The following is a 12,250-nucleotide window of genomic DNA, read 5'->3' as shown; positions in this document are numbered from 1 at the left end:
ATACTTTTTTTTTTTTTTTACACACAGATTAAGAATACTTTTTTCATTCTGTAAACTAGTCGTCTTCATATATGTATTGGAATTATGGGAATATTTCTTCCCAAATGATTATTCTTCTACAGAGTTTCTGAAGCTTTAAAACATTTTTTCTTACAGCTTTTCACTAGGATCTATGCATTCAGCTCTCATTTCTCCAATGGGAAATAGGCTAGAAGTAATATGAGTGCATTGGCAGGAAATATTGCACAGATATACCTTGTGTTTATTTCCCCTTTAATTTAAACCACCCTTACCTAGGAGGGCTCCTCTTTCTGCAGTAAATTTTTACCAGTAAAACAGTTTGAACTAGAAGCTTTTAATAATCACTCTTAACAGAGACACATTCCATTTACACATTATGTTTTATACATCCATGGAATGACCTCTTGCTATAAAAATGCATGTTCTGTGTTGCTCTCATCCTATTAAATACTATTATGTGAAAGGTTAATATGTTGTAAAATAACATGAGTTTCCTTAGAATAAGAACATTATATTACAGTTTCTTGGTCACTTAAGTCAAGAAGCCATATGCATTTTGATTTCTTAGCACAACTTTTTTCCCAGATTCATTGAAATGTGTTAAATAAATTAATCCTAGCACTTTTGCTATTGCTTGATCACAGCAAACAAACCTCTTAATTCCTTGAATAGAACTTACTCTTTATGAATTATGAACCCTGACCTTTTCCTTCCCCTCGTGAAAGCTGGCAGTCCCCCTCCTGCCCACTCCTGAAAAGTGTTTATTCTGGCAGTGTCTGCTCTGGTGTGTGTTTGCACTTTCATATAGAGCTGAGTTTATGTAAAGCATGTATGCTACCATGCAGATCCTTTATCCATATTGAGCTGAGCCCGTCCATGTACTTAAAGTTGGTAATAAATAGCGAAGAAGCTATTTAATGCGTCACAGCTGTAAATGACCATATTAGTGCTTCTGATCTGTTCCAGGACAAAAGCAGTTAGGTTAATTAAAGCTTTGCCAAGGATGTTATAAGATAATTTACTTAATTTTTTGCCTTGAGATTTAGGGAGCTAATCCCTTTCAGCTATACTGCTTTTCTAATGAGAAGAGCTGACTGTGTGACTGCTCAGTCCATCTCAGGCTATCATACAATTGGTTCATTTAAATAATTTTTTCAAAGGCTTAAGCTCACTTATTTGATGGTGCCCTGAAGCAAATAAAGGTCCTTATGGGAATGGTTGTAATGTCTGGTCTCTAGACTACAGCTCCTTGCCATAACTGCCATGCAGCCATACATTCAGCTCTTTATTCTCCAGCGGAAAATGGGCTAGAAGTAAGTACAATGACATATTCAGCCTCAGCATTGAGTAATAATATCCTTCATACTCTGATGTACTTCAATTGTATTCAAGTGCATAGTAGTTACCCTGCACTTAGATATTGAGTCTGGTAAGCATAGTCAGCCATTTCTTCCACTTAGTAACATGTGTAGGCTTTTCCTGACAACATAAGCACAAACAAGCTGTGTCTGCATGACACCGTTTGGGCAGTGTTCATATCTTGTGCTAACGTGTTCATATCTTGTTAGTAAGCAGAAGGAAATGGTATATGTAGGCAAAAAAAAAAAAAAAAATGAACGCAGTATTCACTGTGCTAGGCAGAAATAACCATGCCTAATAAAGATGACAAATTACTTTATTGCTAGCATCAGTGGACCTCTCTGGACCAATGATGTGATTTGGTCTGGCAGGACTAAAGTTAGCTGCAGTTCCATATTCCGTGATATAGTAGGTTTTATATATTACTGGAGTTGGCTCACACCTTCAGACTTGCAAAATATGTAAGCCAAATACTATGCAACATGTAGGATACACACGTGCTTACACACGCATGCATACAAATAGTACCTTGAAATAATGTTAGAATCATAGAAGGGTTTGGGTTGGAAGGGACCTTAAAGATCATCTAGTTCCACCTCCCTTGCCAAGGCAGGGGCACCTTGCACTAGACCAGATTGCTCAAAGCCCCATCCAACCTGGCCTTGACCATTTCCAATGACAGGGCACGCACAACTTCTCTGGCAACCCGCCCAGTGTTTCATCACCCTCATATTAAATAATTTCTACTTTATGTCATCTTCTTTTACTTTATAGATTCTGTCTAATTTAAATCTACCCTCTTTTAGTTTAAAATGGTTACCTCTTGTCCTATCACTACAGGCCCTGGTAAAAAGCCTCTCTCCAGTTTTCTCATAAGGACCTTTTTAGTATTGAAAGGCCACAAAAGGTCTCCCATGAGCATTCTCCAGACTGAACAATCCCAAAACTCTCTCAGCCTTTTTTCATGGAAAAGGTGTTCCAGCCCTCTGATTATTTTTGCAGAAAAGCTCCAAACTATTTGTGTTCGTCTTCCTGCCTAGTAGATGTATTTCAACCGATGTTTAGAATATCATTTATATTTACACAGCTCATTACTTAATGAGTACAGGAATAACTTTGAAAGAAAAAGGGCTATTAATTTACAATACTTATTATTAATAGAGTGTTATTGAATGGGTATTATATTGTATTAGCTCTTAAGCATACATGCATGTCCTTACTTAAAATCTAGTTTTCAGGAGACTGCGCTCCTGGAGGAGTTCTATTCTGAAGTTGTAATAACTATTAAAGGGGAAGAAGATCAAAAATCGATTCTAACCAAAAACTATTCTAACTGTTTAAAATTACTATTAATGTTTATTTTACAGCGTGGAAACTATTAATGATGGCAATTTTCACATTGTGGAGCTGCTAGCTATGGATCAGATTCTGTCTTTATCTATTGATGGAGGAAGCCCCAAGATAATTACCAATTTGTCCAAGCAATCTACTCTGAATTTTGATTCTCCACTGTATGTAGGAGGTAAGAGGATCTTACAGCTTCTTACTAACAGTTTCATAGCTAGTTTACTCTGGTAACATACATTAATAAACACATGGTGAGAGACTGATTCATTGAGATAACACCTTAAGATGAAACCTCAATGGTTAATCTGAATAGTTTCAATTTCAATAAATAGTATATCCTCAAATTGCACCTGTTGCTTTTTTATCAGTATGGATATTTGATGCCCACTGTAAAATTCTGTAATTTTCTACTGTTGTGTAGCTCTCTGTTATACTGAAGAAGTGTGTTTAACATTGATTAGCTACCTGAAGATGCAGTAGTCACCTATTCAGAAAACTATTCAGGAAGCGTAGAACGGTAACATTCTGTTTTGATCATGTTTTGCATCTCTATTTCATTGTGCACCTATCTGCGGGAAATGACAGCAAGGTATCAAGCCATGAAGTATAATTTCTGTCTGGAGATTTTATTGCTTAGGGCTGATAGGAGTTATGGTATAAGAAGGGAGCCAGTTGGACAGTTGCCTCACAGTATGTGGCAGGTTTGGGATTTTTTGTTCTGTTTTGAGAAGAAAGAATTATTTGTTTCAGTAAAACTAGTAGTAGGTGATTGTGGAGATAAACCATTTGAAACATTTTTGATCATTTTCTGCAATTTACTTTGTAGAACGATGGAGTCAAACCCATTGTTTTAACCAGGAGTGTCTGTTGAATTTCTGATGGGCCTGCATGATGTAGGTAAAAGTCAGAAACTTCAGCTACCACTTTTTGCATTCCTACTGTCCTTGGTAGCAAGTTTAAGTTCTTAGTGATCAGTGTTTTGTGTCTGAAAATAAGTTTTTAGACTTGAGCATCTTGTCTCCTTGCAAAAAAATCATGCTATCAGTAGTACATTCATGACATGCCTATTTTCTCTAGCAAAGATGCTTTTTATCCTCTTTCTAAATATATGGAAAACCTCAGGCTGGCTGCTTAGGTCTATCTCTAATAGGAAAGAAAAACACGAAGCTACTTTAATTCAGATCAAGAATAGTCTATGTCTCCTATAAAACCTGCACAAGTGCCTCGGTTACAACTGATGAGGGGTAAGTTGAGTTTTGTCTCTGAAAATTCCCATTCTTCCCTTGAAACACTTCAGCTTTTTTGTCAGATCTTTTCAGATTTTGTCATTACTTCCTTCCACGTAAGAGGGAAAGACAGAATTCATCATTAGTCATCACACCCCATACCAGCAGAGAAAAGAATTAACATTATCAAATATTTAAGCTGCCTTTAAAATAGCTTCATATCATGACTCTTCAAAGGAGGGTTGCCTTGTGGAAGCACATCTGCATTTTTTCATGTATATCAGTTCTACAGTGTTGTTTGCATAGTGTCCTATGCCACATGTTTTGGAAGGAGAGATGGTCCTAGATTCTAATAAGACACTTTATGCTTGCTTACTTGTATTGTCAACAGCAGTTTGTTGTTTAATGACTGCTAAGGCAAATTTTGCTACTTCTTAAAAACTGAGCATAGTGCAGAATGATCCCTCTGTCTGTTATGGCCACTTTTTTTAATGAAATGAGGCTAGACTTCCAGCTAAAAACATTTATTCTCTGCAGTGCTAACACTTGTTGATTTCTGACATGTGGTTCTCCTCCTTACTTCTTCACCTTGCAGATCTGTGTCCCCATTAGAACAATTGTATTAATCTGCATCATCATCTTGAAGTATCAGAAAAAATATTTTTGGAAATAAACTTTTCCTTCAGTGGTTCGATGCTTAAGAGCAGGAGGGTTTTTCATCCTAGTTCACATTCTTTAGAGAGGGCCTGTGTTCCTTCTATTTCTATTCTTCACATTCAGGCTCCAAGCAGATGATGATTTCCACTGTCATAGAAAGTGTTGGTCCAAACCAGGATGAAAACTGTCATTAGAAGCACATTAAAAAATAAAGCAAAAAAAACAGTAGGCTGGTATTCGATTCTTGAACTTTTCTGTTCTTTATGTTTATCTATTTATGACCTTTAAAATTCTGGAGACAGTTAACTTTCACTCTTGTATCTTCGTATTACCCATCTTTTTGAGATGTGTTCATTTTTTTCTTATCCAACTGTATCTAGAATTTTTAGAGAATTCAGTCACACATTTTCATCAGTTAAGAACTCAAATTCTCACTAGGATTTTATGCAGTATTCTTATCTTTGCCAAAGTCTTAGTTTGACACCTATATCATCATATAGCTTACACTTACTCTTATCACCTTCCTGTTAAAATGGCATTTCTGGTAAGCATCACCTCAGCTGGCAGGACGAAATTCAGACTTGACAGCAAGGCCTTGTATGGTTTTCTCTCTCTCTCTTTCCTTCCCCCCCGCTTTTTTTTTGACTAAGCTATTCTTGGGTCCCAACATTTGGCTTGGTTTGGAAGGGATAATTTAACTTTACTTTTACAGAAAGTGGGCTAATTGATTTATACTCTTTACTTTTTTCCAACTGTATGGCTCTCTTGTGTGGTCTGAATCCATAGATTATATATTTTTCAGTCTTTCTATAACAGATTTCAGTAAATCATATTGAAAACCCATGGTCTTTTGTAAGAAGTCTTAAGGGACAATCTGTTTCTTCTCAGAAACTCTTCAAAGGGACCGCAGACTTCACTGATACTTCACATTCTTCTCTCAAAAATTAGACCATATTTTACTAGCTGAGAATGGCACCTTGTTTCACAGAAGTCCCTATTTCTGAGACAGGTAGGGCATCAGCTGCTTTTCATTTGTACCTACTCTGTTCTAGCAGCTTTTGACGGTGTTACTGTATGACTGTTATTTAATAGCAGTCTTAACATTTGCCTCCTTGAGCAGTGATTTTGCAATTTACCTGTAGTCATGTTCAGTGACCAAAAGCTCAAAGGGGGACAGGAACTACCTTCTTACCTTTCAGAAAATAGAGCTCAAATATTTGTCTGCGTTATTTCTGTGGCAGTTCTTTTCTAACTGTTAAAGAACCTTTATCTAAAAATTATCTGGGAAATATTGCTGAAGAATATCAGCAGCTTTTGCACAGACTTTGGCCTTCTAACAGTTGATAACTTGCAAGAAGAAGCAAAAAGCTTGTGTATATGCATGCAGCGTGTTTCCAAATGTCTTCCATATTAGAGATCATAGACAAAAAAAAAAAAAAAATCTCTGAATCACATGTGATATACCTCATATTATCTTATCTTGTGTGATATGGTTCCCAGAAATCATATCTAAATTTCCTAACAACATTTATTTTAGCATTGCCTTGGTGTACTTATTTTTATGCAGCTTTTATTTTTACAATGGATAAATTCAGCGCATCTATTCTGCTATTAGATACCTCAGGCCATATGTTTAAACATTTGCTGAGTGTTACTTTCAAGGGAGACATCAGGGTGAAGAGGTCTTGATGAGTCTGCCTTGTCCCTGGATTTTGAGAATATGGCAAATAGTGTTGAGGAAATGGAAACTAATGATCGTTTGCAGTTTGAGTCCTTTAATGTAAGGATCCCAAGTGGGTTTTACTTAATTGATAAGATCAAAGGAGATTAAGCTCTTCAGCATTATGGATGCAATATTGTTCATTGCTGTAGTCACTGAAGCTTAGCACTACTGAAATTACAATAACCTCTAAATGAAAGGCAGGACTTCATTAGGTTGCATAACACTTCTACATTACTCTTAACTATTCAGAGTTACTATATAAAACCATTAGAAGTATCGGTTTACTTGGTTAATGAGCAACAATGCAGAACGTTACTGCTTTCTGTGGTTGTTATCTAAGTAGCAGAATGAAATTTGTTAATTTTGCCTATGAATAAACCCGCACAGCTAATAGGCATATTTATTTTCAGATAAACAGATCCTTTTCTCATGCTCAGTACACTGTGATTTCCTTTACTTACTAGTTTCAGGAAGTAAGAGTAGGAGAAACTAGAAGAAACTTCATTTTTGCAGGGAAACAACGTTTAACAGTAATGTTCCTTCTGAAATAGTCTTCAATGATTAACTGATCACAACAGAATAACTGCATTGCTAATACCTCCTGCTCCAGTTACACCTGTAACAGTTCAAAACTGTAATGGCAAACTATGAGTGGCTTTTTTATTAATCTGTGTTTGAGGCATGCTGAACAAAAATATTTTTGAAAGTAATGGAACCTACTCCTGTTGAGCTTTTCTTTCCAGTAATTTTCACTAGCAAAATTTCACATTTAAAATCTGTATGCCAGCTCCAATTTAATGAGCTGGTCCTACTAAATTCTTCTGGATTTGAGTATCTTAGTAGCTTACAAAAAATAATTTATCAGCTGTTAAATTTCAACAACTTTTGTTTGTCCAAAATTCAGAAACTATGTAATCTCCTGTACTTAATTGCAGTAGGTAAAAACCAGGCATGAATCTGATCCTTTTCACAGTTGTGAGCTTTCTGTGTGAAGTCCTGTATACATCTCTTCAGCTGGACCTGGAGACTTAGGGATCTGGACCTGGTTTACATGCGTGCTTAACAGCCAGGACAATTTCCAAATGCTAGATCATTGCTCATAATTGTAGGCTGAATATCTAAGAATAATTAATTAGGAAGAAATATGTCTTTTAAAATTTTAAAAATAGGTTAAACAATATAGAAAATTGTACCAAAGATTACATCGATTATTTGCTGTTATTAATTTCCTAGGAATGCCCGTGAAAAATAATATAGCAGCTTTACGCCAGTCTCCAGGACAGAATGGCACCAGCTTCCATGGTTGCATCCGTAATCTGTATATCAACAGTGAACTCCAGGACTTCAGAAATGTGCCACTGCAAGTGGGAATTCTACCGGGTTGCGAGCCTTGTCATAAGAAAGTTTGTGTGCATGGAACATGCCATGCTACCAGCCAGTCAGGCTTTTCCTGCGAGTGCGAAGGAGGATGGACTGGACTCCTCTGTGATCAACAAACTAACGACCCATGTCTTGGAAATAAGTATGTCCTTCCTCAAGACAGAACAGTACTATAATATGTATATAAGTCTTCTGCCATATATATTTTTTCATAAATGTTCACATTTTTTCAGCAAGAAACAAAATATCCTGGCCATGTACAAGTGAAAACCTTGTCCAGGTTATAGTATAGTCTTTCTGTAAATTTAATGAGGAAAAGTCCCCAGTTTAGGGGAGCAGATACACACATCTCCCTGAAGTTCTGCCTAAAGCCTGGGATATGTTCTTACATGGGCAACTTCTGTAATGAGTTACACCGATGCAAGTGTTGATACAAAAATCATTTAGAAGAAGTCGCAAATGGAAAAAAAAATTCTAATTGCTTATTTATAATTGCGTAGAATGAGGAAATACAATTATTATTATTAATCTCTAATATGTCTTAAAAACTTGATATATCTACTGTTTTCATATTTTCACAGTAACCTGGGTTTTAGCAGGAAAATAGATTTCTACCTTTATGTTAAACTTCTGTTTAAGTCCTCTATGATAATTCTTTTTGCTGATTTGACTAGAACTTTTTAGGTGGGTCATTTTATATTTGTTTATATAGAGGGTCATGTACATATATGTGGAGAGAGAGAGCAAATGATATGTCTATGTGGGTATATGAGAGTATTGATATCTATGCATATTCATCTTTTAAATTTACTATAGAGACAGATTCCATTTTTTTGCCTCATGGTCTCCCAGCACAAGAAGATCAGAAACTTCAGAAGTTCGAAGTTCTTTAGGATTTATTGGTCATAGGCAAAAAGATGTTTGCCCTTACCGTTTTCCTTACTACAGTTTGGCAAACTTTTCTCTCTTTTTTTTTTTTCCTTGTAAAGTAAGCCTGCTTGGATCTTTTGGCTGCTGCTTTTTCAGTGCTCTGGCCTATATAACTTTTGAGGACCAGTGGCCTGATTTTGCTGAGAGATTCTAATAAGATTATTTTCAATTCCAATATAAAATGATGTTTAAGTGATGTTTTCATATAGTGTGTGGTGAGCTTATGGCAATTATACATCTAACTTGAGTGCCTGACATAGGTACCTAAAATTAGAGAAGAGGAAACTCTGCCTGAGAGTTTGCACTTAGCTTGATGTTCTTTTCAGTACATTCTGAAGATGAAATTTAGAGCTTCAAAGAACAGGTGGAAGCAAGAGTGTCAGAGTTGACATTACCTAAGATTTAGTCATCTCCTGAGTCCAGGAGAACTTTACCAAAGATCCTGACACAGATTGCTTCAATATCTAAACCAGCCTGTATAGAACACAACATGATGCCAGTGTCACCTAAGCAACTTCACACATCAGGTATCCTGAAAGTGTTTTACACATGGTGAACAGAGCAAATGCTAAACATAATGAAAACTAAACAAAAGCTATCTGCTTTGTGATACTGTCTAAGCCTTCCATTTTGAGTTGCTTAATCTAATTGTCTTGGAATATCAGGCTTCAACCACAGAACAATTTGTAATCTTTTAGGGAACTAGTTTCTTCAAAAGTACAGACTCTTGCATAACAGGAAAGTTGGAAGTGCTTAAGATGTTAGTTAAGTTTTATATTTGTAGCTTTTAATCCCAAACTAGATATGTGAATGGAGGCTATGTGTTGTGCCTTCCATTTAAATATCTTGTGATGAAAATGGCTTCCCATACTCTTTTTCCACCAAGTTACACCATGCCTAAAGCACTTGCACAGAGTTCAGATGGAGAATTGTAAGGCAGAGTTCACTGGTGAGTGGAACTTGTTGATTTTTATAAACTGAAACAGTTTTAAATAGTTAATGCAAGTTTATCAAAGTTAAAAGCTCTTGTGCATTCTTTTCAATTTTACTAAATTCCTTCCTGTACTGATGTAGAGTACAAAGCAAAAAGTTCCCAGAAATACAGACTAGGTTACCTAAAAAAATTCAAAATGAGATATTGTTTTTAACAGAAGTCTTCTTTTACTATGAAATACAATTTTATATAAATTTTTGCCATCTTCAAATTGAAAAGAGGATTTTATCTTATATCAATGGGATTTTTTTTTTTACTAAAGCTTTTCATTTACTCATATATTTATTTAGGTAGCTGCCACAACCTACTAAGGAGGTTGTGGGCTTAGCAATCTTACAATACAGAGAGGAAAAACATTAGAGAGGAGAAACTGTGGCTTTGAACGTCAGGATTACATTCTTCCTTACAGAGGAATGTTCACTGTGGTCTCCCTAGGAAACAGTATGTAGATAGAAAACTTGTGGATCAAGGCAACAGTTAAAGAAAATAACATTATTTCTAGGAAGAAAGTTATTCAGTCATTGATTACGTTTTCAGAAGATTAATTCCCCTAATCTTCAGTTTGCACCTATGAGCAGGTAGTTAAACATCCTCCTTTTGGGAAACACGACTTCCCTCACAAGACAAGATGAGCTATGTGTTCCCATTCTGTACATCAGAACTTAGCAGATGCAGCTTAACTCTCAGCCTATTTTGTCTAGCAGAATTTGAGCCTGCCACAAATGTTTTTCAAAGCTCAACGGAGAGGGCAGCTAGTTTAATCACTTGGGTGAGACTTGATAATATGCAATCTCAGCCGGGGTGAGTTTCTGCATGAGTGCTAGATGAGGGCTGGTGGATTTCAGTGAAGTGGAGACCTGCCTTGTATGTTGTATGACCACACGACTGGCAGTTGGCAATGCAGACTGATGGTATTTGAAGGGAGAGCACGTGTTCAGCTTCGAAACTGCCGTTGCTTGGGTCAGAAAAGTTTCAGCTAGGAAGTGCCTGACCTGTCTTTGTGCTGGGAGGTCCATATTCAATGAGTGACAATAGTGGTGGGTTTTTTAAATTATACAAGACCCGGAATTTCAGGTGAGTGTCCTTTTTCCTCTATTTAATTATAGTGGATTATATTTGGTCTTGATTTTGCTGTGTTCTTCTCAAAAGCATGCTGAAAATTTAGGTAGACAGGAAATGTTGCTTTTAATAACGGTGGCCTGTAAAAGTCTTCCATAACACATCTACAGTGGCTGTTTTCTGGTGAGACAGATTTCCGTACTGCAGCTTGTTTTGTGTAAACCTGCATACCAATTATCAACCACTTCACTGCATCTCACTGAAAAAGTCCATTAAAAACAAAACCAATTTCTTCTGAGTACAGTCCAAAGTATTTGTAGTTAATGTTGCTTAGCCTGAACTTTGATGAATAATTTATTTTTATTCTCTTGGGCTTGTTTCCCCTGTAGATGTGTGCATGGTACCTGCTTGCCGATCAATGCGTTTTCATACAGTTGTAAATGCCTGCAGGGACATGGGGGAGTCCTCTGTGATGAAGATGAAAAGCTGTTTAACCCCTGCCAATCCATCAGGTGTAAACATGGCAAATGCAGGCTTTCAGGACTTGGGAAACCATATTGCGAATGCAGCAGCGGATACACAGGGGACAGCTGTGATAAAGGTAAAAATATTAAAAATCATGTTGTTGTTTTGGTCGTAGAATTTTTTTTTTTTATTAAAACATGAACAGCCAAAAACATTACCAACATTTTTTCCCCACAATACACACATTTGTTGGTTTTTTAGTTTTTTGGTTTTTACCATAAGTATTTATCTCAGCGAAAAATCAACCTTTTCCCATGAATTTGTTTACATTTTCAGGATTTTTTCATCAAATGTTTTGCTGTGAAAACATTTCTCTTTTCTGCATTTATTCAAAAACACATTTTTACTATCTTTAACTATTACCTTTTACCTGCTGTATCTTTCTGTATTTATTGTGTCTCTGCTTTCTGCAACTGAGAAGCCAAATCCAATGATTCTGCTCCTAGTTTTATCACAAACTCTACTTTTGACCTCTCAGCTTCAACTGATTTATCACAGCGAATTATGCAGGTGAGATGGATGAAAACAGGATGACTTTTCCCCCTACCTTTTTATTTTTCCTTTGTCTATCAAAGCTTGCTCTCCCTTTTTTCTCTTTCCCTTACCCCAGATGGCATTTATTTCATATGGTACATATATGTGGATAGAAGAATATGGCTGTAGAACTTTTAACAGATGTCTCATTTTTAGCTGGTTTTATACCTCAGTAATTTATGAAGTTAGTGGAATGTAACTTGTATTAAATAACAGTTTGAATAATATTAAACTCCAGGTCTAATAAATTAAATTGCATGCTCTCTGAAACATTTCCCTATAGTAAATAGAACCAGCTGCAAGCAATGTAGGAACAGAAGATGTGTATTTTTTATAAAAGAGGAAAAGATTTAAGCTTCCAATTTTCTTGTCATTGTAATAGCTTTGTATTTATGGTTTACATATGCATAATATAAACTTTACTGAAAATAGGAGGTATAAGAAGTAAAACTCAGCATTAATCAAATTATGTTTCGTAGAACCACTAATTTCCAA

General features: G+C 36.1%; 1 protein-coding gene across 3 annotated transcripts in view; it reads left to right on the top strand.

The window, feature by feature from the left end:
• SLIT2 (slit guidance ligand 2) overlaps positions 1-12,250 on the top strand; it is a 263,931-nt gene that overhangs the window by 251,233 nt on the left and 448 nt on the right. For all 3 annotated transcript variants that reach the window (XM_065634966.1, XM_065634967.1, XM_065634968.1), the window contains 3 exons: positions 2,748-2,902; positions 7,567-7,855; positions 11,086-11,297. In XM_065634966.1, the coding sequence (XP_065491038.1) occupies positions 2,748-2,902; positions 7,567-7,855; positions 11,086-11,297 (656 nt within the window). The remainder of the gene's footprint in view (positions 1-2,747; positions 2,903-7,566; positions 7,856-11,085; positions 11,298-12,250) is intronic.

This window comes from Caloenas nicobarica, chromosome 4 (assembly GCF_036013445.1).
Source record: "Caloenas nicobarica isolate bCalNic1 chromosome 4, bCalNic1.hap1, whole genome shotgun sequence".
Taxonomy (NCBI): domain Eukaryota; kingdom Metazoa; phylum Chordata; class Aves; order Columbiformes; family Columbidae; genus Caloenas; species Caloenas nicobarica.
The sequence above is the reverse complement of the archived record's forward strand: the minus strand, read 5'-3'. Positions and strand labels throughout refer to the sequence as shown.